This window comes from Populus trichocarpa, chromosome 15, assembly GCF_000002775.5.
Source record: "Populus trichocarpa isolate Nisqually-1 chromosome 15, P.trichocarpa_v4.1, whole genome shotgun sequence".
NCBI classification, from domain to species: Eukaryota; Viridiplantae; Streptophyta; class Magnoliopsida; order Malpighiales; family Salicaceae; genus Populus; species Populus trichocarpa.
This window is the reverse complement of record NC_037299.2, coordinates 1,618,981-1,644,576: the sequence shown is the minus strand read 5'-3', so window position 1 is coordinate 1,644,576 and position 25,596 is coordinate 1,618,981. Positions and strand designations below refer to the sequence as shown.

General features: G+C 32.8%; 3 protein-coding genes and 1 pseudogene across 4 annotated transcripts; 2 read left to right on the top strand and 2 right to left on the bottom strand.

Annotated features, from left to right (window-relative positions):
* The first annotated feature begins 1,548 nt into the window (after positions 1 to 1,548).
* On the top strand, positions 1,549 to 4,193 carry LOC18105680 (transcription factor SPEECHLESS). Its single transcript, XM_024585893.2, has 3 exons — positions 1,549 to 2,434; positions 2,553 to 3,086; positions 3,854 to 4,193. The coding sequence occupies exons 1-3, from the start codon at positions 1,997 to 1,999 to the stop codon at positions 3,917 to 3,919; spliced, it is 1,038 nt and encodes a 345-aa protein (XP_024441661.1). The 5' UTR covers positions 1,549 to 1,996; the 3' UTR covers positions 3,920 to 4,193.
* Positions 4,194 to 7,847: 3,654 nt separating this feature from the next.
* Positions 7,848 to 10,701, bottom strand: LOC18105681 (probable WRKY transcription factor 30; annotated as a pseudogene).
* A 3,583-nt stretch (positions 10,702 to 14,284) lies between these two features.
* LOC18105512 (RNA polymerase sigma factor sigE, chloroplastic/mitochondrial) lies at positions 14,285 to 18,056 on the top strand. Of its 2 annotated transcripts, none has more exons than XM_024586286.2 (6): positions 14,285 to 14,415; positions 15,037 to 15,795; positions 15,906 to 16,052; positions 16,285 to 16,521; positions 17,011 to 17,268; positions 17,640 to 18,056. In XM_024586286.2, the coding sequence occupies exons 2-6, from the start codon at positions 15,097 to 15,099 to the stop codon at positions 17,835 to 17,837; spliced, it is 1,539 nt and encodes a 512-aa protein (XP_024442054.2). In that variant the 5' UTR covers positions 14,285 to 14,415; positions 15,037 to 15,096; the 3' UTR covers positions 17,838 to 18,056. The 2 variants fall into 2 exon arrangements, with proteins under 2 accessions (XP_024442054.2, XP_024442053.2); XM_024586285.2 differs by having other exon boundaries at positions 17,589 to 18,056.
* A 1,281-nt stretch (positions 18,057 to 19,337) lies between these two features.
* LOC18105511 (MYB-like transcription factor ETC3) lies at positions 19,338 to 20,698 on the bottom strand. Its single transcript, XM_006374070.3, has 3 exons — positions 20,398 to 20,698; positions 20,138 to 20,225; positions 19,338 to 19,635 (listed from the first exon to the last, which is right to left on the bottom strand). The coding sequence occupies exons 1-3, from the start codon at positions 20,459 to 20,461 to the stop codon at positions 19,500 to 19,502; spliced, it is 288 nt and encodes a 95-aa protein (XP_006374132.1). The 5' UTR covers positions 20,462 to 20,698; the 3' UTR covers positions 19,338 to 19,499.
* Positions 20,699 to 25,596: the final 4,898 nt, after the last annotated feature.

Genomic DNA, 25,596 nt, shown 5'->3' with positions numbered 1-25,596 from the left:
AATCCCTGAAATTTCAGAAGATTAAGAGAAGCTCTAGAAAATAGAAGAGGAGAGAGAAAGTGGTAGGTTGATTACTTTCTAGCTATCAAAAGGCTGATTTTTCTGTCAACGAGTTCATATTGAAAGGAAAGGCTTAATGGAGGTAAGATTTTCTTTTGAACATGTTGTGAAAAGTATAAGAGGACCTATAAAGTCTTTTTTTTTATTGAATGGATTTTTGTGATTTTTTTGGTATGTTTTTAGGTGAAAACAAGTTAGAAATTTGGTTTATAAAAGTCTACAACTCGAAGTTGAATTTTTAGTGGTTGAAAAGTGAACTAGAAGATGACATGTCATTTGCTTATGCATGCAGGCATCACATCATTTACTATTATTTAAAAAATAAATTTGGACAAACGACACGTTGTCTACCCGTTAAAAACCCAACCAAGCGCGTAGGCCTAACCTCCTAGGCACATGTGTGGCTTGCTTTTTTCTTAGATATCCATCTTCATTTTTTTTTAATTTTTGACAAAAAGATCTTTTTAAATCAATTTATTAAAATAATATTTAAAGCATTGTATAATTATGTCATTATTTTTTATAAATATTAGGGCTTTTTTATGATGATATTAGTGATTGCTTATAAATAATTATGTATTAGCCTAATAAGTAGAATTGTTTAAATAATTTGTTCATTAATATTGAATGAAAATAAAATATATATTTAAAAAAATTATTGAAGGTTTTTGTATAATTTTCTCAAATTTATTATTCTTATATTTTATTCATATAGGTGCATAAAAATGATCAATTTATATTTTTTTTATTGAAAACAACATGTTTTTTTTTATTAGTAGCATAATTCATTGGATTTATAAATTAAAATTTTTAATTTCGATGGAGTTGCGTGTGGATATATTAGGTCGACGTCCAGGTCACATCAGATCAACTTATACTCGAATTAATTTAAAACCTCACTTAAACAACGGTCATATCAGAAGGTTATAAGGTTAACTCACCAAGCGGGTCCGAGTGTAATAATATTAAGAAAATATTTCGCATGACAACTAACTAATAACAACTAATTAAACTAATTAATGAAGTTGTTGCTCAATTATACTGGTGCCTCTCTCCTTTCAAAAAAAAAATAAAAATAAATCTTGAATTCAAGCCTATTCTATATATATATATATATATATATATATATATATATATATATATATATATATATATTATTTTAAGAAATTTATAAATTCAATTGTTGTTTGTTAGAGTGGTATATATATATCATGCTTGTCATGATATATATACGTACCAAGTACACTTTTAATTTCCTTTCGAGGTGACATCATGCTTGTCATTCTCCTTGGATGCAATGGAGAACATTTTTCAAATCTCATGACATAATATATAATCAGCTTCAAGAATGACCACGAAGCCTTGATTAAAAAAAAAAAAAAACTTTTAATACAATCTCAACAGCTTTTCATTGACATCCTCATCTTATTTAACCTCTCTCTCCCCATCGCTCTCGCTCGCTCCTCTCTCTCTCCCTCCCTCCCTCTCTCTCAAGGGCACCTCGTCTTCGTTTCTGAGTTTTCAGTCCTTTGGCTTTGCATGCGTTATCTTGGGATTCTGTGCTCAGTTTCTGCCCTGCTGCTCCTTGAATCCCCGTTAGATCGATCCCCAGAAACAGACGGCAAAGATCAACGTAACTTTCATATAAGAAACTTAAAAAGATAGCAATGATGGTGATAGTTTAATACCTTTCACATCACCTCTTATATTTACTCCTTTTGGCATCCTTTTCTTGATCTTGACAATCTTATAAAATACAAATACTATACTACTCATAATTTTCATGGCTGCTATCATCGGCGCCCTCTTATTATTCCACTTAATGACTCTCTTCTTTCCCCTTTAGCCCTTCATTTTTTTTCCCATCACTTTCCCTGGAAAATCCAAGAAAACGAAAACTCTTTTCAAGAAAGGAAAAGCCGAACGTTCGTTCAAAATGAGTGAGTGTTTGTCTGATTTTCTCGAAGAAGTACAACCTGAATTTGGCGACACTACCTTTGATGGAGATGATCTGTTTGCTATTTTTGAGAGCTTAGACAGTGTAACAGATTTTCCGCCAGTGATTCCATTAGATGAAGTTGTTGCTTGCTCAAAAGAAAGCGAAGAAACGAGGCGGTTAGTCTCACAAAAGTCTTCATCTTCTAGTGCTTTGCAAGATTTTGATGAGACCAATAATGAGCTTGAAACTTCACCAAAAAGTAAGAGACAAAAGATTGCAGCTTCAGCAGCAGCCATAGCTTCTTCAGATCAGGAAGTGAACCCAGATGGGCAGCAACGTATATCTCATATTACAGTGGAACGGAACCGGCGAAAGCAAATGAATGAACACTTGTCCGTGTTAAGGTCCCTCATGCCTTGCTTCTATGTCAAAAGAGTAAGTTTTTCACTCGTAGTATTGTTCTTCTCTTTTGATGTTCTGCTTCATCTTCCTTTACCCCTAGTGTTTTTTTTTTCCTGTCTTAATTTCTATCTTCTTGTTCTACTATGTTTAGGGAGACCAAGCATCAATAATTGGAGGAGTTGTTGATTACATCAATGAGTTGCAACAAGTTCTACAATCTCTTGAAGCCAAGAAGCAAAGGAAAGTTTATAGTGAAGTTCTTAGCCCTAGGATCGTTTCAAGTCCAAGACCTCCACTTAGCCCTAGAAAACCACCACTAAGTCCTAGACTTAATTTGCCCAATAGCCCAAGAACGCCACAACCATGTAGCCCTTACAAGCCAAGATTGCAACAAGGTTACATTTCTCCTACCATGGCCACCTCACTCGAACCATCTCCAACTTCTTCTTCTTCCTCGTCCATTAATGACAACATTAACGAACTCATCGCGAATTCTAAGTCAGCAATTGCTGATGTTGAGGTTAAGTTCTCTGGTCCAAATGTTCTATTGAAGACTGTATCTCCTCGGATTCCTGGTCAAGCTGTGAAAATAGTCTCTGCCCTTGAAGGCCTTGCCCTCGAGATTCTACATGTGAGCATTAGCACAGTAGATCATGAAACTATGCTTAATTCCTTCACAATCAAGGTAAAAGACGTCACCTCCTCCAAATTTAATTTCTTGCACCATTTTAATTATCATTTGATATATAAGTTCAAATTAATAATGGAGAGAAAAAAAAAGAATTTATGCACCAAGTAGGCCTCTTAAATTAGATGTACGAAGACAGACATACCAATTCCTCTCATCAAGTTTTTCGTTCTCTCCCCCTCTCTCTGTCTTTGTTAGCGGAAGAAGTGGGAAAATATTTGTGAGCAGAAGTACATAGAATGTCACCTGTGAAGTGATTATTTATGTTTTTTTTTTCGAAGAAATTATTATCTCATGTCCATGAATGGAAAGCTAATTTTATTTTCTTCTTTTTAATAGTTCAATTTTCTTGGAAGAAAAAATAATTAAACAGTATTACGAATCAGCTACGCCTCAAAATGGTAGGATTGAATTGAAAAGGACATGACAATTCACTAATTAAATGTGGGATTTATTGTCGTAAAAATAGTAAATATATAATTGCCATAGTTGTATAGTAGTAATTTCATGTCTATTTGTGAGAAAGAACCTTATTGTACCATACACTTGTACTGACTTTGAAGTTAATTATTGCATGTCTCTCGAAACCCACAACATTAATTCAGCTGAAAACTAGGGTATCTTTGCAGCTAGCCATTTGTCTTCATTGAGTTTGAATCGACCAAGAACTTTGTTTATGTCTCCTTGTGCTAAATTAAACTTATATTTAGAGTAGCAGTAATTTATTGAAGCTAATGATTGCAAGTTACTGCTTTTCTTAACAGATTGGAATTGAATGCCAGCTTAGTGCCGAGGATCTTGCTCAACAAATCCAGCAAACATTCTGCTAGCTAGCGTCCCCCCAGCCCCGACCTAGAAACTCTTCATCTCCTTCTTTAGAAGGGCAGCCATGAAGAAGTTGAGGAAGGCATTTAGCAGCATTCCTGCATAATTAACTAATGTAATTGTAGAGAGGAGACATGACTTGTTGTAGCTGGCTAGCTAGGATATGACCTATGTATTGCTCGAGTGTTGTCAATTTCTCAAACTTAATTTATTTCATTGTGCGAATTCAATTTCCATGTCATGGTCAAATCAAATTTCTTGTCTTTCTAGTAGTGTCTACTCACTAGTGTCTGCCTATCTCCTCTTGCCCCTCGTGCTTTCATAGTTGATTGGTAGAGATGAAGAATTTTAATTAGTACTCAAATGGTTTGATTTTCTCGAAACAAAAATCCAATCGTCAACATCTATAGATTAATTCTTGATATGAATAAGATGATATATATATATATATATATATATATATATATATATATATATATATATATATATATATAACTTAAAATTGCATAGCTACTATTTTAGAAGTTCCAAGTACAATTTGAATTATTTTCCTCCTCTAGGAGAGGGAACAATACATATCCATTATTTATAACTTAAAATTGAGAGTACTTTGCAATATTGAGATTTCAATTTTCAAATTAGAATTCAATTCTTTCATATCTTGAAAAAGGTGAGAAATTTAAACAAGAGAGATGATTATCTAAGTATATAATCTAAACATTCAATATTGCATAGCCCCAGAAGTAAGGTCCTCTCTCTTTCTCTCACCAAAACATTTCATCTTAAACCTCAATCTGTGCAAACCTTTTTAATTATTTTTTCCTAGTTTTCATTTATATGGATGAGATTTTTATCATTGTTTTGTTTATTTTGTACTGTTAGAACTTGATTTTTTTTCAGATCTGATTTGTAAGTATGATTATTTTTTGAACGAAAGTCTTGTGTCTTAGGTTTTTAAAATAAAGATTTTGAGGTTTTATTTGTTATTGAGAGGGATTGACATTTATTAATAGTGTTGGGAAACCAAAGTCTTCCATTGTTGAGAGGGATTGACATACATCAAATGATCACTCTTTTAGAAGAGTACTTAATTAAGAATTTATATGGGTTACTTAACAAGAATATAACTCTTAAGGAATAAAAATAAATAAATAATTTCTTGAAGGTTAACCTTTTCAGACACAAATGCATTTAATTAAATTGACCTAATATACAAACGTAATCATCATAGACACGTGCATGCACGCACGCTCACCCACCATGTAACATCAATGTAGAGGACTAAATTCTTCAAAATCTTCCTGGAAAAAAAAAGGTTAATGCTTGACATACTATTTCTTTTGTATATGAAATGTCCATTCACTATTTTTTATTTTAATATCAACCATTTACTTTCTATTTTTATTATTCTTTTATCCTCGTATTAGTTAATCTCATTAAAGCCGTTGAAAATTGACACATGTCATGTGCTCACAACATATATTTTTATGCTAATGTATATTTTGTTCTTAGATTTTTTTAAAAAATCTTATTTTGGTCACTATATTATTTCATCTTACAAATAAGTTCATTGAATTTTTTTTTTGTTATCATATTTTATAGTCACATACAATTTAGTTCCAAAACAATTTTTTTTTTTTAAAAAAAAAGTTCCTACATGTGGTAATCATACTTAGGCAAAATTAGTCAAATAATTAAAAATGAATTGATGAATAAGGTAAGATTTAAGTGAATTTAAATAGGTATACCATTTTTTTAAAAAAAGATCTCCTATGATATCACATATCTCGATCTATTGTTATAATTTTTTTTTCTTTTTAATTCATTTTCTTTATTTAAATCTAAAACAATTATCATAATAGGTATATGATATGATAATTTTTCCTTACCTTTTTTTTCCTAATATAATAGGCATACTATTTAAATTCACTCAAATCTTAACTTACCCATCAACCTATTTAAATTATTTAATTTTTTTACTAAGTTTATATTTGATATGCAGGGCTTAATTTATTTTTTAAAATCATTCAAGGACTAAATTGTATATGACTGTAAATTATGATGACCAAAAAATCTTAACTAAGAAATTATTTGCAAGAACAAAATAATGTAGGGACCAAAATAAGATTTTCAAAAAAATCTAAAGACCAAAATGTACATTAGCAAAAAATATACGTTGTGGACATGAGACACTCGTTAATGACACTAAGTGATTGGAGGATGTAAAAATGACAAAAAAATATAAAGTTGGTATTTTAGATAATAGTTAATAAATGGATCTTTCAAGACAAAATATAAAAAAAATACATGGATATATATTTAGCCCTAAAATTAGATGTGTCCTTCGAAGTTACGAAGCGGCATGTTTGAGGGATGGAAACATGAATGGACCACTGGCCAAGACTTAGCGGGCAATTCTAAAATTTATTTGTCTTGGAAGTATTATGAATTAAAGACATGAACAGAAAGTACCTTTTTCTTTTAATCATTTGAGAAAAATAGGTATATTTATTAGATTTATATTTAATATTTATGGGTACGTATACTTTTGCTATATATAGTTTCAATTAATTCTCAACTCATCCCAAACTTATATATTGACAAAAAAATTAGCTTAAGAGCTTGGATCGCATCAAGTATATATGTAGGGTATTGGTCCCCTATAATCTTGGATAGAGATAGCACCAGGGGAGCTTGCCAGAAACTGCACGAATGCCTTAAAGGGTCATGGACCACAGGAAATGGCTCGCTTGCATTTGGAATTGAATTTGAAGGAGAGAATTTATTGTTCTTGTTCTTGTTCATGTTTGTTTGAAAGAACTGTATACGGTTGTGCTGTCATCGGAGTGTAACCAGACCACCTTGGTGGCTCTGCATCATTGAGGCTAACCAGACCAACTTGGTGGCTCTAACTAGGCATCATTGAGGCACCCCAAGCTGCAAGCTTGGGGCCTGGTCAGGCCTTGCACAAATTCTCTTTAATGGCCAGTCCAAGGGGGCTAGTTGGACCCAAGTTCGTTTTGTCCTGTAAGCTGGGGGGGTTTAACTCCCAGACAAAAAAAAGGAAATGATGGGGTTTTGAATTTAAGAGTACAGGGAGTAATTGATTAGTTTTATGAAACTAAAGCGATTAATTTATAATTAACTACAAATTTAATTTGTGAATAAATTGTATATAAGGGTACCAAATAAAAGAACAAAAAATAGATTAGTTATGGATTCTTATAGTTAAATACTATAGAACAAAGGCCAAGTTATTTAGACCGCACAGAATTAAAATCTTGAAACTACAGTCTTAAACTACCGAAAATTAATATACCGAGTGCAGTATACAAATAATTCAATTTAAATTATAATTAACCAAAGGATGCACTTGCACACCCTTAATAATGGTTGCGGATACTTAAGAAGTAAATCACGCAATTTAAACGAAATTAAGTTTCCAGAGTGGCTTGATTAATTATAAAACAATATAATTACTAGAATCCTAAGGAAATTAATACCGAAATGATAAGACTCAGACTTGTATTGCAAGTCAACACCAATTTAGTGTCTGGCTGACGAGTCATTAGGATGTTCAATTGACTCAGAGCCTAACTTGATTCGGATCAATGAAAAAATTCAATTTTTTTTTAATCAAAATATATAACAGCAATTTCAAGGTTGTTTCTTAAAAGAATTTCAAAACTTGGGTTCACTTGCTGACTAGCAGGTCAACCCAGAAATATTGTCTTAGAACTACTATTGCAAAATTTGTTTCAAACGTTTTTCCTGAACACCTAGCTTTAGCTAATTAATGAATCAAATCAAAATTATCCTTTTCACTCTCTTGAATTAATAATTAGTACAAATTGTGATCACTCACCATGTTGCCTAAAGTAACCGAAGATGCTTAAGCTATCTTCACTTTATTTGATGCCTACTTTAATGGGCTTAAGAGAGGAATCCTGAGTTATCAAATGTAAAGTTTGGATCAAATTCAACAGTCCCAAATGGGAAATATAATCCAACAGTAGGAGAGGTAGTAGTTGAAGTAGCAGAAGAGATGATATCAGAGAGCTCAGACTCAACTTTGAAAATTCTGGTTCCCTCCAAACTGTCGCATAGAATTTGGAGACACGGAGTAATAGTTTGTTGCAGAACCTGAAGGGGATATAAATGAAGGTGAAAAAGGCCCCATGAAACTTTTTTCCACCACAGAAGGAGAAAACACAGAATTATTTTTAGGCCTGACATTGGATTTTGAAGGGAGCTGGAATGAATTAGCTGGACATGTTTGTTGATCGTGAGAGTCTAAGTCTTCAGCTGTGACTCTAAGTTCTCTGCGAAAGTTCAAGAGTAGCTCTTGTGAACGTGGATTATTTTCTTTGTGGGGTTGAAGTTCTACGTATTACATATTCTTGATTTTCTTGGGGTCGTGAAAGGGGAAGCTGCAAATGAGAGGCTTGAGTGCAAGTGTGCCTTCCGCGGCTGGATCTTTATCGGATCTTTGCACTTGCTTTGTGGCTAAACAACCACGGACATTCTGACGAGTGCATCGATCTATAATATCCTCTACAAGCACAAATAATCCTTTTGTTATGAGAAAATACAAAGCGTTTGAGTGTTGCGAGCTATTAGAAATTAAAGAAAGAAGCCTAGGGGGCCACAGTTAGGAATTTCCAATGAACAAAGGGTTCCCCTCAACTATTTCGAAGAAGAAAAATGAAAAACTACTTTGGAGCTTTATTACAAGTCCTACACGTACGAAGGGAGGGAGCTATACTGTTAGGTGGTCATCATAGAAGGTACTCTCTACAAAGCATGGGCTTGACCTGAAGAAGGAAAGGGAAAGGGGGGTTGTTTGCCCCATTACTAGGACATTGTCACAGATGTGTATGAGAAAGGGACTTGCTATGTTTTGCAAGTGAATCTAGGTAGAGAATGTCATTTAATTAGCACTCTTTCTATATTCAAAAAAAAAAAAAAAAAAAAAAAAACCATTTTAGATCAATTACATGATTCTAAATGGGATAAAGGATGCCACCTTTGATATTTAGCTCTTGCCCATGCCTTTTTATGCTAGTTCGAAGTAGTAAATATGAGTTACTGAGTCTGATTCAAGCTTGAGTCTGATTCAAGCTGGATTTATTGTTGAACTATCGAGATATTGATTTGATAAAACTCAATTGATTTGGTTAGATTTTTAATGGTCTATTTAACCCGGTACAACCTGATTGGGTCAACAGCCAAGGAAAAGAAATAAAATGTTGTTGTTATAATAAAAACGATTGATCTGGATTGACTCAATAATTCATGGATTGACTTAATAACCCATGTCTTTTTCCCAAATTAGTCCCTAGATCGTGTTTGACATCTACTGATGCGGACCTCTTGATTATATGGTCAAACAACTTTCAACGAAGTAGATAACAATTCAAAAAGTCAAAAATCAGGTTTGATAGAATCTTGATCAAGAAGGTAACCCGATATTTAAGAACTAAAGGTATTGAAAAAAGACTTGGACCCATAGACAACCTTGTATCTAAGAATCCTAAGTATGTTAATGACATCACAAGCTAGTTAATCTTTGATAAATCAGTTTACGATTTTTGAACATGCAAAGAAAGGTTGTTTTGCCACAAACAAACAAAATGAACATGATATGATTTTCTCTAACTAAACCTTAATGGATCTCTTTTTGGGTTACAAGCTAATGGATCCCTTTTGGATTGCAAGTTAATGGGCCTAAACTAATAATCAACTAATATAAGTCCAATAATAAAATAAACCTCTAAACAATGTCTAATAGGCTAGAATAAACCCAAATTAAAAATAATTATTCAATATTAAATAAATAAATAAAATAGGATAATAAAAACAAGGTTTTCATGCTAAAATTCTTCCCTGTAGCTGGAATCTTTAATTTTCTCATGTTCTTAGCAGATTTTCAGTTCTAACTTGAAACACGTTATTCTTTCTCTTATGGATGAATTACTGGGCCTATCATATATGATTGGAAAGCTTGAGATGTTTAGTTCCCATCCAAACTTGAATCACAAAAAAAAAAAAGCATATGTAGGTACACATGTCATGAACACTACACAAAGATCTAGTTTGATACATTTAATAAGATTTATATAATGACTTCGACCATATGAAATAATATCTTTTTGAACTACATTTGACCTGAAAATTTACCAAAACATACTTTCATTTATCTAATATCTCCTTGTAAAATTTCAACTCATTTCAATATAAAATTTAAAAAATATACTCAATCCCACAAAATTGGTCAACAAACATTTTAAAACTATATTTAGATCTCTATGCTTTCTCCAACTTAAATCCATAAGCAAGAGGCCCTTCCAGTCCCATTCCTGGGTTAACTCTCACTTGTCCTGCCCACCTGGTCATGCTTTTTCTGCAATCAATTAACATTCCAAAAATCTCGAACTTATACCGCAAAAACATTTTTGTAGACAAACACTACCTTGAACCAGAGCCATGATCCACCGGTCAGAGTCTTCACTCCGAGGACTTCCGCTGCGTGAAGGCGGCGATCGAGAATTTCAACGGAAACTCCTCCTACTGGATGCAGCTCTCCCACAAAGCTTCTACTAGGATTTAGCGTCGAAAGCGCCTTTTCGCAGGAAGTCAAGATCTCTTGGACCAACCTTTCACGGGTTTCTCTTAAAAACAAAATAGCACGTTGAGATAGACCTGAAGTGGTTTAGCCATCTCCATCGACCCCTAGTGTTAGCTCATTTACAGGATTCTTTTGCTCCCAGTCTCCCATGTTAGCCATTTATAATGGCCGCAAAATGTTATACAGAGATGACTTGCCTAACCGGGGACTAACTCGAAGAATTGCCTGGGGACATGAACCCTAATACTGCAGCAGTATCCATACGAAAATTCTAGCCATTGATTTCTCTCTGCATTTGTATTCATGGTTTCATACTTCTGCAGGACACCCCCATAATTCTTTGAAGGAACAGGATAATGACTTTCATATTCCAACATAAGTAAACCAAATCTCACTGAACCATTAAGTAAAAGAAAAGCAAAATCTCACTTTCATGTTCCACTGATATTACAGATTGGCCTTAAAACTATTAGTCCATTTCAATAGCACAGCAACTTCATCTCTTTCTAATCAAATCCAATCTCAACAAATTACTGTATATAAACCTGCAAAGGCCATAAACATTGAGAGCCACTAAATATAAACAAAACAGAAAACTTCCTGCCCAGTTATCCTATCAAGCTATTAATCAAAGAAAACCCTGTTTTTGAATCCTGAAATAACCGATAATCCCACATCAAACCTAATACATATTCCGGACCAAAACAAGCGGAAACTAAATAAAAGTAGCCAACATTGAGTGTGACAAAGTACGGATTTTGTTTTTTATTTTTTTGTTTTATCTAAAAACCATAGTTTTAAATTAACAAAAAACTAAAACTCTCCTTGTAAACTCATGAAATTATTCATTGTAAGAATGTAATGATGAATTTACCTATTTAATCATGAAACATCTGAGCTTGGCATTTGTGCTCAGCATGGTCTTTTCACAATAATTCAATTGTTAATTTCAAACTATGTGTGGTTAGATTAGTTTTTTTCCTACTTTTTTTTTTTTGCATGGATAAATAACTTAGTTACTCCTAGAATAAAAAAATCTATTAAACTATCTTCCAAGAGATTTTTGTCATTTCATGGTGCTTTGTTGGTTAATATCAAGTTGATTTAAGGGTATTTTTTTATTTGAATAAATATTAAATATTATTAAAAAAAACTTGATGGTGCGTTCGTGACATTTAACATTTTTCATTATAATAGTGTAATGATGGATTTGCCGCATGCGTGGCATATAACATTTTTTGTTATAATGATGGATTTGCCCTTCAATAAAAAAAACCTTGGAACTTCAAAATGTGGATAGTATTGTCTTTTCATCATGATTCAATTGTTTTTTTCAAATTATGAAGGACAAATTAGTCTTTTTATTTTTTTTCACAGTTAAATGACTTAATTACTCATAAAATGAAAAACAAATTAAACTCACATTCAGAGGCTTTTTAGCGTTTTTAATTTTTTAGCACCATAAAATTACTTAATTACCCTTAAAGAAAAAATCTACTAAACTATCTTCTAGGGGCTTTTTCGTCCTTTCATAATGTTTTTTCAGTTAATATCAAGTTGACTCAAGGATATTTTTTTTTTTAGTAAATATTAAATATTATTAAAAAAATAAACTGGCACGTGCAATGCACGCGTCAACAAGTGATTTGCCCATTCGCTCTTCGTGCAACGCGTGTAAGGTTGTTCGGTGACCAAACGCTGCATTCTACAATAGCATTTAAATCGTTTCGGTGTCCTTTTTTTCTTTTTCTTTTTCCTTTTTCTTTTCTTTGTTTCTCTCTTCTCCTTGATTTATGCACCTACCTTTCCAAGTTTCAATACAGTCCTTCAATTTTTTATTCTTTTAGTTTGGTCCATGTTCTTTTTATTACTATTTATCTTATTTTAAATAATTTATAAAATTAAAATTCTTTTTCAATTTTATCCCCTTTAATTTTTTTCATCATTCAAATTTGATCACTATTTGTTTTATTTGACATATTTTTATAAATTGTTTTTTTTTTTTTACAATTTCATCCTTCTTAATTTTTTTCCCTAACAAATTTAATCTCCATTCTTTTGATTGCTATTTTTTCTTTGACAAATTTTTTAAATTGGTATTTTTTTCATATTTTATCATTCAACATTAAATTGGTTAGGAATTGAGTTTTTTTTGATTTCACTGGTTGAGAGTTTTAGAGATTAATTCAAGTTTAGAAGATTTGCTCGGGTTTGCTTGTTTTTTTTTCTCTTTTTTAAACTCATGTTTTTCAGTTTCATTCCTCAAAATTTATTCAATTAGAGATTGAGTCATGTTATTTTTATTTATTTGCTTTTTATAGGATTTTTCACTAATTTTAAAAATAATCTAGGTTATCTCGGTTGTTTTTATTTGTAGTTCTTTGTTGAATTTGTTTTGGAAAAATTTTTAAATTGATTTTTTTTTTCGATTTCATCATTTCATATTAGATTAGTTGAGAATTAATTTTTTTTTCTAGTTCCATCCTTCAAGGTTGGAGTTTTTTTTATATTGGGCTTCATGATTTTTTTAAATTTTCTTTTTATTCTTTTATCCTGGTCCCATCACTTCGATTGCGGATTTAACATGTTAACTTAGGTTCACTCGAGTTTTTTTTAGGATAATTTTTTAAAATTTAATATTTGTTATATTTTATTTTTCAACATAGAATTGTTTTAGAATTGAGTTTTGTGATTTTTTCAGGTTTTGTTTCTATTGAGTTATCTCTTTATTATGGTAGGAGTCATAAAGTTTTGTTGACTTGCTTGTTGTTTCTTTGGTATTTTTTTAATTGATTTTTTTTTGTTCAAATTCATCTTTCTATGTTAGATTTGTTTGAAATTAGACTTTGGCTTTTTTTTTATTTGTCGATCCTGATTTGATGACCTGGCTTGCATATATGCCATGCTCACTTAGGTTGGCTCGGGTCGATTTTTTTTTTCAATTTCTTTTTTTTTTCATTTAATTGGTTGGAATCTTAGCTTCATTGTCTTTCTTGTTTCGGTAATTGTTTTTATTTTTATAGGTTTTCATGATTATTTTTTGTTTAATGTAGTTAATTTACTATCATTTGTCTATTTTTTTTTTATTTGATTAAATTATACTAGTGTTTTTGGTCGAGTCTAGTCTATGCTCAAGTCATTTTTTTTTAATTTTTTAAAACATGTTCGCATCGTCTAAATAATTTTTTAACTAGTTTAAAAAATTATTTCTGCACACAACATATCACATGCCCACGAATCTAGTTGATTAACTATAAGAATTTGCTTCTTTTAGCTATCTAAAAAAACATGTAAGGAAATTGATTCTGATGTAAACATTCATATATATATATTTTGGAATTTACAAAATTAGATTAATGAGAAGGATTCATTGTCTCTTAATCTTCACACACATTAATTTGCTTCTAAATTTTGAAATTTAACACTTTTAAATGGTCACAAAGAAGAAACGTGTAGAGTCCCCGAGACCACCACAAATTGTCAACATCTTCCATCCAATCAAAACCACTTACGTGTAACAAACATCATCCAAGAATTTCTTACAAAATTTCTTCTCTTCCACTCCATACTTCCACATAGGTCCACCATAGATTCCTGCTTCACCTCACGCCACGTCACCCCTTGACTTAAATGACCATGTCCACTAACATACCTGGATACTCCCTAACCGTTGATTAGAATGACCCCAATTTTCTAGCCGTTGATTATTAGGAAAAGTAACTAGTGGACACCATAATTGACGTGCTAATGTTAAAATTTGACAGTTTTTGAATATTTCTGTTACTTGTGTTTCTAACAAGACTTGCCAGTTACTAGACGGGAAGATTTTGTGCCAGCCAACTCTTACAGGATACTGCTGCTCTGTTCACATAGGTAACTTCGATTTTTATGTATTAGAATGTTTTTGATCCTTGTAGTTTCTTTATGGGATTTCTTGTGTTTTATCCTCGCATAGTTATTGCAAATTAAAATGTTGTTGCTGTGTTTGATGTTTTATTGGTGATGGCATTGATGGTATTTTGTATATACTATAATTATCCCTAGAATGCTTAGCCCGGGGGTAAGTGGGGTGTTCTTTGAGGTTTTTTTACTGATGTTGTAATGGTGATTTGGAACATTTGTTGGAAATTCTGAGACCTTTCAGCCGGGGTTATATTTCTTGATTTGCATCCGTTTATTTACTGCTAAATTTGAATGATCAGAATTTGTTGAAGGTTACATAGATGTCAATGGAAATTTAGTTTTGGATGGTTGATATTCTTCTTGATGTTTGTGATCAAAACAGAACTAGCCATTATGCATACAAATAATTGGTCGGTTCACTCAAATTGATGATTTTGTTTTTGTGGAGACTATGCTGGCACCGTTTGGTTATGAGAAATTTGAACAATTTATCGTAAATCAAGGACCTGGTTATCCGAATTATGTGTTTGTGTGTGTGTTGCAGTGAGTGAAGAAATGAAATCTTACTAAATGCAAATTTTTTGCTTGCAGTGTTTGGGGAGTGAAAAAGTTCTCGTACACTTCCATAATCTTGTAATAATACAACTTGGCATGGGAATTGTAAGTGTTTCGAGCTCAGCTTCTTGGACACCACTAGGATTCAGCACGAAATTTTCAACTTGTAGATCTACGGCAAAGAGGCCATTGATTGTGGCATTTAAAGCAGACAAATCCAACGAAACAGCTTTGGTTGCACCCCACGAGCAAATCCCATTGCCCATAGAAACAACAAAGGAGAAGAAGAGACGTGGTAAAAGCAAAAAATCTTCGGATCGATTAAAAGCTGTCCGTACTGAAGTTTCTCCGTGCACCTTGGGAGTGGATTACAATGAAGCTGCTGCGAAACTTGAAAACATATACAAGCTTAGCCCTGGAACTGACACTTCTGATGTGGAAGATGTAAATGGTGTGATTAGGAGATGTAGGCAACGGAAAAGGAAGACTAGTGAATGTGAAAAGGAAGATGACGGTAGAACTAGCAAAATAATCGTAAGGAACCAGGCAAAGAAGGCTAAACGATTGAGTCTTCAGAAAAGAATTGCACTGAGGATCAAGAGTGATGAAAAATTGGTGACTTCAGTTGGGAAGAGAAAAGGTCGAAAGAATGAAAATGAAAAGATTGATGAACTTGTGAGGGAGTATTCTTCTTCAACTGATTTGGCCAGCTTGGACTGGAAAAAAATGAAGATCCCCCCAGTCCTTACTTCAGCAGAGCATGCCTGGTTATTTAAGTTGATGCAGCCTATGAAAGTCAGCACTAAACCTTCCCCTTGATGTCTTTAGCTTTTGCAAATAGGTTGTGTTTTATTGCTGCTAGAATGGTAGTTTTCTGGTATTCAGTTCCATTTCTTTTATATTAGGCATCCCTTCAAGTGAAAGAGCATTTGCAAGAAAATTCGGGGAGAGAACCAACTGAGGGTGAATTAGCTGAGGCAACAGATATGGATGTGCTCCAAGTGAGAAAACAAATAGAGGTTGGTCGAGCTGCAAGGAACAAACTTATTAAGGTAATGATTTATTTTCTACTGGTGGCATTGAAGTAACTCAATTTCTGAGGAAACATGGTCTCACATGGTTATGATAGATTGAAAAAATTACACAGGATTGTAATGCTTGTTGAGTGCTTTTGTTCCCTTTCATCTTCAAGTCAGATGGCATTGTTAGTATCCTTTTTGATGCCCGAGGACTTGTTTAATTTGGAGGAGAAAAATTTACAGCAAATTCTCAATGTTGTTGCAGCACAATCTCCGGCTTGTATTGTTTGTGATCAACAAATATTTTCAAGACTATGCAAATGGGCCAAGATATCAAGATCTTTGTCAGGCAGGAGTGAAGGGACTTATGACAGCAATTGATCGCTTCGAACCCAAAAGGAGATTCCGGCTCTCCACTTATGGGCTGTTTTGGATTAGACATGCCATCATAAGGTCCATGACACTCTCAAGCTTTACACGTGTTTCGTTCGGCCTGGAATCGGTATGTTCTCTTTGTACATAAACTCGGTTTTCTTCCCTTCTGAATGGCGCGATGATTTACGCTTATCCCTTTGATTCTTGCTGCAAGGAAGCACCAGATAAATGTTGAAGCTCTTTCCCTCCTTGGAGTTGGTTAGAGTGGTTAGAAATTCATCATTCAATGATACAGGGCACTGCAAACAATTTAAAATTGGGAACTAGGCAGTTACTATGCAATGCAAGAAAGGAATAGAAAGCTTAGGATAGCACCATATATTTGGATTTTCTAAAAGCCAGAAATTTAGTGGTAATTGTATAGGGAATGTTTTAAATTGCCATGTTTCAGTTCTTCATTTTTAACTCTGCATCTAGTGTTGCTGTGTTTAGTGAGTGTTGAATGGAAAAGGTTGCATATATTCAATCCAGAACTAGGACTTCCGTTGACTTCAATTTAAAAAGCTTGTGTTGGATGCTTGGCAGGAGCATGCTATAACAGCTTCAACTTGTGCAGATAAGATCAGAAATCCAGAAAGCAAAACTTGAATTGTGGTTTCAACTGCTAAGGAAACCAACGGGGGAAGAGATTATTGAAAAAGTAGGGATCTCCATCGAGAGGTACCATGAAGTGATGAGGGCCTCAAAACCTGTTTTGTCTCTCCATTCGAGACACAAAACAACGCAAGAAGAGTTGATTAGTGGAGTTGCTGATGTCAATGGAGGTGATGACCGGAGGCAATCAGCTCTTCTCAGGCTTGCTCTTGATGATGTGGTAAGCACTCATTTTTTCCTTTCTTAGAGTTTGTATTGCATTGCTTTCTCTCTTTAATTGTTTACCCTTGTTTGAATCTTATGAGGATCAAAATCCTTTCATAAATAGTCCTGTTGAGAAACTTTCTTTCACCAGCATTATTGTTTCCTTGATCTTTCAACTTGCATTTTATACCAAAAGAAATATAATTTATGTCGTATAGAAGCGAATTTAACACTTCATGTTCTTGCACTTTATAGAAGGGCTTCTAGGAGCGTCACTTAATTGAAAGGACCTCTGAAGTAGAAAGTTCAACTAGCATAGTTTCTCTGTATTGTTAGTTTCAATTCTTTGTCAGAAACAAATATCTAATCTCTGAAAACCCTCTCCAGCTAGATTCATTAAAACCAAAGGAGAGCCTGGTGGTCCGTCAGAGATTCGGACTGGATGGTAAAGGGGATAGAACATTAGGAGAGATTGCTGGGAACTTAAATATCTCAAGAGAAATGGTCCGGAAGCACGAAGCTAAAGCACTCATGAAGCTCAAGCATCCAACGAGAGTGGATTATCTTTGCCGCTATGTTGTCTGAATTGATCGGCATCATAAGAAGTCTCTGCCTCTTGATGACTCCTCATCACCAGCCATTGTTGCATACTAATGATCTGTATCATGGACATTTTTTAACCACGTGAAAACAGACAAGATCTCATATCATGTAATATGTATTTTTTACAGAACTTGAGATTTCAAATCACCACATATACATGTAATCTTGTCTCTCCTATATAATACAATGATGTCTTACACAGTTCACAAATGTACTCAACCTTTTAGACAATATACTGTATTCTGCTCGTACAAACCTGAACTGCAATGCTCAACGTTCGTTGGCTCTATGGCTTGATGGTGTTGCTCCAATCACTCAAGCAGAGGTCAAGCTTAGGTAACAGTACAAAACATGAACGATGATGTAGCGAGCGCTGTCATCCATCATACTCTCACAAGCATGGATGGTCCAGGCCAGGCACCTTGTTAGACTGCCAGGGGCGCATAAGCAAACTGGGTCCAGGTTTCTGGCACCATATCCAAAATCCTAAGATTTATTATGTGTGCTGTGTGCATGTTCAGTTGACCATTAGCTCAACTACTGTCTCGTCTGGAGAAATTGTGATCCAATAATTCAGTTCATTAAACATGCCAAAAGTTGTCAGAAACCAATATATTTTTCTATATCTTTCAGCAGATTTCCTTGCTGGCAAAACTTGCCAAAGGTTATCACTTCAGTATTTAGCTCATGTTTTGAACAGTCATTACAAAATCTGTAGTCAAGATTTATTAGTAGAAAGGTTCTGAGGGCTTTGTCAGAGTGAGCACATGGCAATTTGTTGGGTCAGTTGGGAGTTGGGAAGGGAAAACCCCAGAAGAAAGTGATTGTGGAAAACTCAATTTAGCCCTTAATGTATTACCTTATTGCTAATTAAGTCCTAAATCCTCTGATTTTTATCAAATCTTCCCTAAACATAATCAAAATTAGACAATATCACCACTCGGTCCATCAAAAAAGAGTCATAAATCTTTTGATTTTATCAAATTTTGCCTATACTTAAATCAAAAGTAGACAGCATCACCACTCAATCCATCAAAAAAGATGGAGCAAGATTGATAAAATTAAAAGGTTTATGACTCAATTGATAATGAGGTAATATGTTAAGGGTAAATTGAAGTTTTTCCAAAAAGATTTATGCTGAAAATGGTTTGCTGATGGGATAGCATTTTCTTTAGACCTAGGACAATGATTCTTGCCAGGTTATCATGGCTTCAACTACTAGTCATACATTTTTATGTTGATAGGAAAAGTTGGATGAGCCCCATGAAAATTTGCACCATTGAACAGCTCTGGATAGCATGAATATGATTATTTACAAATTAAATATAAACTCTTCAATCCTGAGATGGGAACCATCCATCGTATTGCAGTTTTTTCCTCAATTTAAAATTCTGAGCAGCATTTAAAGAACATGTGTCTTGGAGTTGAAGGCAATGCCTGCCTCAATATGCTCCTACGCAAATGAGCAAGCCAATACAAGGATTGATCCTTGAGAAGATTAGTTTTGTTAATTAATTCCATTGGCAAAGAAACTAAACAAAACCCTGCACAAATTTCAGAAGCCAAACAACCACAAACGAATACAGAAGGAAACAATCAACAAAATTAAGTAAAAAACTGTTTAAAACCATTACAAGTTAATGCTCAACTAGAAGTCCTAGACTTCACTTCGTTATACAATTTTCCGTTTTCAGCAAACCCTTCGCGGTGTTTCATTATCCAAAACCTCTCTATTTCTTCTGCTTTTCGGCCTGGAATCCTTCCAGCTATCAAATCCCACCTGCAAATTAGTCCCATTTTATGATATTAAGAATCAATCAATGTAAGCATCAACATGACTATACATATGTTGATGTGCATTGTTGAAAGACCAGACAAATTTTGAGTACGAAAAGGTGAAATGCCAGGAACTTTTTGTCTGCAAGAAAGTGCAGAAGGCATCTTCTTGTTAATCCACCAGTTGGCCTGGTCTGGTCATTTAATAATTAGTAGTGGCATGGTCTTAGGATAAGGGCATCGATCCATAAATGCTACACTAGCAGAATGAATTCATTTTTGCAGTATACAGTCATAATTAATGAGCAACAACTCGGAGTTGTCTTTCTTGTTTTCCTTGTTCTTTTTCTTTTTGGATAGGAGCAAATTAGAGAACTCTTGCTTCTGCATAAACCGCCCTTTGAAGGCCAAAACGATAGAATAATTGATTGCTCACATACCAAAAAGATAAACTAGTTGAAGATCATTATAGAAAAGAAAGCCATCAGCAGAATGTGTTAGCATACCTTTCACCAACAAGTCTATGCATTCTGTAAATGAGGTCTTCCTCTTGCTCGCTCATGTTTATAAACTCCCATTCAATACTACTGACCTCTGCATAATAAAGAACATGAAGAAATTAAATTAACAGCGAGCTATATCTCAGTACATATAGACTCTACAAAGAAAGGCACCTGTAAAAGAACAGAATTAACTGCTTTAAGGGCTAGAAAAAACAGCTGAAAGCCAGAGCTTTTTACCAAGAATATAAAATTTCTTAACTAACCTTCAGACTCAGAACTGTTAATTTTAGGTTGTTTCCGGCGGCGGCGGCGGTTCATACTCTCCATCCAAAGAAGCAGAATAAGGAAAAAGATGGTAGAGAAAGCTAGTAGTTTGCCAAAGTTGATAAGGTACTATTTGATGCAAAGTGAGCTTGGAAGCAATCCTACCCAACCTCAAGTCCAGAAAGACTAAATTTATGTTGAAGTGAATACCACATATGCATCCCAACCAACCAAGAAAATTTCTGTTTGTTGACTTTTAGGCATGCAGTAGACTTGTAGTTGACAACCTAAAGTAAATAGAGAGATCCTCTTTCAAAATTGGAGGGGAAGAGAGGCGGGGTATTTCAGGAACTTTGCCCTTTCAAATCCTGTATATCTACAGTACTTAACATGTTGGCAAACTGTTGCTGATAATCAGCTAGTAATATGTTTTGTGCAGTGTTATTAAACGCAATCTATCTTGACGGTCAATTCGAAACAAGATAAATTTAGAAACTGATTCTAGCAGTTGTGAATATGCGATGCCATCAACTTAGTCAAAATTAAATTAAATTTAATTTAAAAAAAATTATTTTCAAAATAATGTTATTATATTTATTTTTAAAAAAATCTTAATATAATGTTATTTTATATTAACCTGAGCTCACATAACTTAAGATGAGTTTAATAACTTAAGATGAGTTTAATATGCTAACGAGCGTGGAAAAACAATGTTTTCTGTACATTTTTTGGCTTAATACTTAAGATATATGAATTAATGTTATATAAAAAAAATGATGTGTTTATAAGGATTTAGAGTTAATAATTTATTTTAATTTGTCTTTTATATGATTATCACAGTGTCAAAATAATATTTCAATATCGGGTTGGTATTAGAAAAATATCTCAGTATCGCGGTATGGTTTATTTTTTGAAATAAAATTTTATTAAATTTTAAAAACATAGGCTATTAAATTTTATGGAGCAATGATCCGGTTTGCGAGCTTGACGAGATAACCTCAATTGTTCCAGTTTACAGGTTTAGCAGAGTACTTTTTTTTCTAATTAAATTAGAATATATGATCGTCTATTTTTCTTTCTATCATATAGTAAAAAACAAAATTTTGAAAAAAAAAATCTATTATTAAATTTTAGAAAGTCTATAAGTCTATTTTTCTTAAAATTTTTTTTTTTTCGATTTCATCCTTCGATATTGGACTGATTGAGAATTTAGTTTTATAATTTGTTTCGTTTTGTTTTCTATGAATTATCATAATCTTTTAAAAAAAAATCTCAGTATTTGTTTGATACTTAATTTTACGATTATTTATTTTTGTTATCATATAGTTAAATAAACAATAGTTTAGAAAAAAAACGAGTTATTAATTAATAGGTCCATTACTTAGTTTGCAGGTTTGACGTGTTGACTCGAGTTACCCGATTCACGGGTTTAGCAGGGTAAACCTGATATATATTTTTTTAGTTTTTGGTCCTTTAATTTTTTGAATTTTTTTTTATTTCACTCTTCTTTAATATTGGATTGGATGGGAAATGAAATTTATGATTTATTTATTTTTTACTTTCTATATAGTTATCATGATCTTAAATAAATATTTTTTTTATGGTTGATGCTTGATTTTACAAGTATCTAATTTTATCATAAAATTAAATAAAAATAATTTACAAAAACAATAAAATTATTAAACTCATTGAAGTCCATATATAATTCAAGTTGTAACGTGATTAAAATCGATCTAATTTGACATTGTTTTAATATTAAAATTTGAGTTTCTTTAAAAAAAAAAAGTTTAACCCATAGTAGAGAGCGAGCTAATAATATATATATATATATATTCTTGCTAGATAAAAAGATGAAATATATGACATGAAATTGTGTGTGTGTGTGTGTGTTATGCAATATAAAAACAATAAACGGATCAAATTCATCAGTCCCATTATTTATTTTACGTTTGTCTTCAGCTGTTGTCACTGCATGAGGAATAATACAGTCATCAACTCATCATAGTGGCACAAGTTCTGATGCTTAAAATAAACAGGACGCATGGCTCTTTCTTCCCAGTGGTCCAGAACTCCTGAAGCCAGAAGGTAACCCATGACCTCAAATTTAAGAATGTAGTTGGAAAGGAGTTGAAATTTTTAAAAAATTTAAATATTTTTTTATTAAAATTTAATATAGTTTGTATATTTTAGATCGTTTTGATGTGCTGATGTCAAAAATAATTTTTAAAAAATAAAAAAAACATCATTAGCATGCATTTCGGTACGAAAAATTATTTGAAAAGCAACCGTTATCACACTGTCAAGTACTCTAGTATGTCGCGTGCCATGAACAACATCAAATGCCTCTGATAAATTACATTAGGTGGTCTTCTAAGTCTTATATTTTTTTCAATTTAACTTTTATTCTTTAACTTTCGAGCCTGCCAACCCTTGCATTTTCAAATTCTCAGTCACCCATTATTCCCTCATCCATTTATTTATATCCATATGGTCACATAGTTGTATGGGACCACACGTGTGGCCACGGATCAGAATTGTGGGGGTTTCTCTGTCAAAAACTAAAGTAAAAGGCTTAAAAAGAAAAACAAATAAAACTTTATGGGCCATGTAAAAATGTACTCAACCCCCATTGTGCCTCTGCATACATGGGGTTAGATTGTGCTAGACCTACAAATAGGTAGATAGAGCGGTCCTTCGTCGAGGGCTATGGTCCAACATTATCTAGGAAAACGATATACAGAATATTTTTAAACAAATATATCCAACAGAATAGAAAGATACATCACATTACTTTTCTGTTTGCTAACTATATATATATATATATATATATATATATATATTTCAAAGTTCAAAGTTCAAACAAATTGAAACCCAAGAAAAAAAAAAAAAAGGGTCCAACCTAACATTGTGGTTGAACACAAGTTTTTGTCCAATTCTTATGTGCCATGATTTGAGTTGCCTAGTTTGTCTTAACGACAAGCACGACTCGGAAACACATGGACTTGGGAAATAATGTGAGTGTAGAGATTCGTGACAAGAAATGTTAAACCTTACATTAGCCCAAGAAAGTGAGTACGCAAATACTATTGTTAAAAGAAATACTACAATCTTGGGAATTTGGGAGGCATGGGATAAATGGTACGGTTAATAGTTATTAAACCCTGGATCGAGGAAAGTTCTACCTGGACAGATTGATCGAGGTTAATTAAAAAAAAATTTAAAAATCAAATGATATTATTTTGAAAATAATCAATGTATTTTAATAGGATTTTGATCGGTCCACATGATTAATTCTCCCCCTGTTTTTTGTGAAAATTGGCTAGGATCATGCACCGAGTTGACCTGACATGTAGAGCCGTTCCGGTTTTCTTACCTATGGTATGGTATGGTTTGGTTGGCGACTAGCGAGGGGCTTCCACAACTACCACCAGAATTTCAAGTACAATGGGTTCGTTTGTGTGGATAGGATGAAATTATGTTTGATTGAAGGATTAGATTTGTTAAAAAGATAATCATTGGAACATTAAGAAGTAATCATACATGAACCATTGAATTTTGACCACAGCCAACGGTTTTTCGTCTAACTCTGTGGATCTGTTTTGAACCGGAAAATTTGTTAGATCTATACGGTTGACTCGAGAATGATTGACCTGGTGTAATAAAATAGATAAGTGATGAATGTGACCCCACAATTAAATGGGTGAATCACTGGGTTAGACCTGTGATTTAATGACCCAAAACTCTTTTAATTTAGATAGTATTTGAAATTTTAGTAGGGTTTTATTTTTTAAGTTTTTTTAAAAAAATATATATAAAAAAATATTTTTTTAAAAAAAAATTAAAGTATTTTTTAACTATAAAAACAAATAAACTCTGAATTTAAATAGGTTAACACTGCCTATATGCTTGAACTGGTGGTATTCATGGCCTCTAACACAATTACTAATTTTTTAACATATACAATGGATGTGACCGGACAAATAAATTAGTGAATTAATGGGTTGGACCTGTAATTTAACGAGCCAAATCCCTCATCGGTTCAATTTCTATATCAATTACGATAACAGTGCACATGTATATTTTATTATTATTATTTAAATTTTGTGATCAAATCAACTGTGGACATCAATCGTAATTAGTTTTTTTAAAAAAGTAAAGATACCAGAATTAAAATTTTTAAAAAATAAGATATAAAATAGATTATTCATATCTAAATTAACATATTTTTTAAAAAAATATTTCTCAAAGGGATAATAAGGTGGGGGAACAAATCTATTTATTACTAATTCTCTTAAATCATTAGTATTTTTAATCAAATAATTATTAAATAAACCAATGGCTTTCAATGAGGTTCATCACTCACAAATGACAAATGTATACCTTGATATTAATCAAATAAAAAGAATTAAATCATCTATTTTTTATTATTTTTTTAATATTCTGAATTTCGCAAGATTTCTTCAATGATGCAGACAAGACCTTCAAGAACCGTAATCACTTGAGTCGTGATTGAAATGACAGACACCGATGTGATGTTCATGTGATACAGTTGTGCGTATAAGGATTAAACACGTAACTTCATAGTCATAAAACGTGAAATGATTTCCTTTTCTTTTCTTTTGATAAAGATATATTTAAACTACTAATTCTTTATTTACTCGAATAATTATTTTAAGGTCACACCACTGTATCGTTCTTGTATATTTAATAAAAATAAATAAATTTTAATATAATACTTGAACTTTTTTAACCACCAAATCAACCCTTTAACACTACATTCCTTTCCATTTTTTTTTAACTTATATTTCTTGAATCAGCTGAACTGAGCAAATAATGCAAACCTGACAAAACCCAATAATTAAAAGGTCAATTATTTGTTATACAAGAAACATTATGTGAGTTTTGTTTTTTTTATTATTATTATTAATGTGGGTGTCCGGGTTAGTTTGTGCGTACCTTGACTAATCTCACGGACCCTGAAGTTAACGACCATGTAAATTTCTAGTGGTCATCATATTAGCAACCACATGGCTTGAACCTGAGATCATAGATGAGCAAACCCCTTAGCCCCAAACTCTTACTACTGGAACAAACTCTTATTACTGGAACATCTAATAGATAATCACATAATTTTAAGACCACAAGAGGAGCAAACTGTGAGTTTTTAGTTTCAAAGGTAATGGAAATTACTAACCTTT

Bases quoted from the DNA above. Each gene is read 5' to 3' on its own strand.
- LOC18105512 (XM_024586285.2), top strand. From the start codon at position 15,097: ATGGGAATTGTAAGTGTTTCGAGCTCAGCTTCTTGGACACCACTAGGA. The intron at 15,796-15,905 runs GTCAGCACTAAA...CTTTTATATTAG, and splicing joins AGTTGATGCAGCCTATGAAA to GCATCCCTTCAAGTGAAAGA. The intron at 16,522-17,010 runs GTATGTTCTCTT...CAACTTGTGCAG, and splicing joins TTTCGTTCGGCCTGGAATCG to ATAAGATCAGAAATCCAGAA.
- LOC18105511 (XM_006374070.3), bottom strand. From the start codon at position 20,461: ATGGAGAGTATGAACCGCCGCCGCCGCCGGAAACAACCTAAAATTAAC. The intron at 20,226-20,397 runs GTTAGTTAAGAA...TTTATTATGCAG, and splicing joins TAACAGTTCTGAGTCTGAAG to AGGTCAGTAGTATTGAATGG. The intron at 19,636-20,137 runs GTATGCTAACAC...ACTAATTTGCAG, and splicing joins CATAGACTTGTTGGTGAAAG to GTGGGATTTGATAGCTGGAA.
- LOC18105680 (XM_024585893.2), top strand. From the start codon at position 1,997: ATGAGTGAGTGTTTGTCTGATTTTCTCGAAGAAGTACAACCTGAATTT. The intron at 2,435-2,552 runs GTAAGTTTTTCA...TACTATGTTTAG, and splicing joins CTTGCTTCTATGTCAAAAGA to GGAGACCAAGCATCAATAAT. The intron at 3,087-3,853 runs GTAAAAGACGTC...TTTTCTTAACAG, and splicing joins TTAATTCCTTCACAATCAAG to ATTGGAATTGAATGCCAGCT.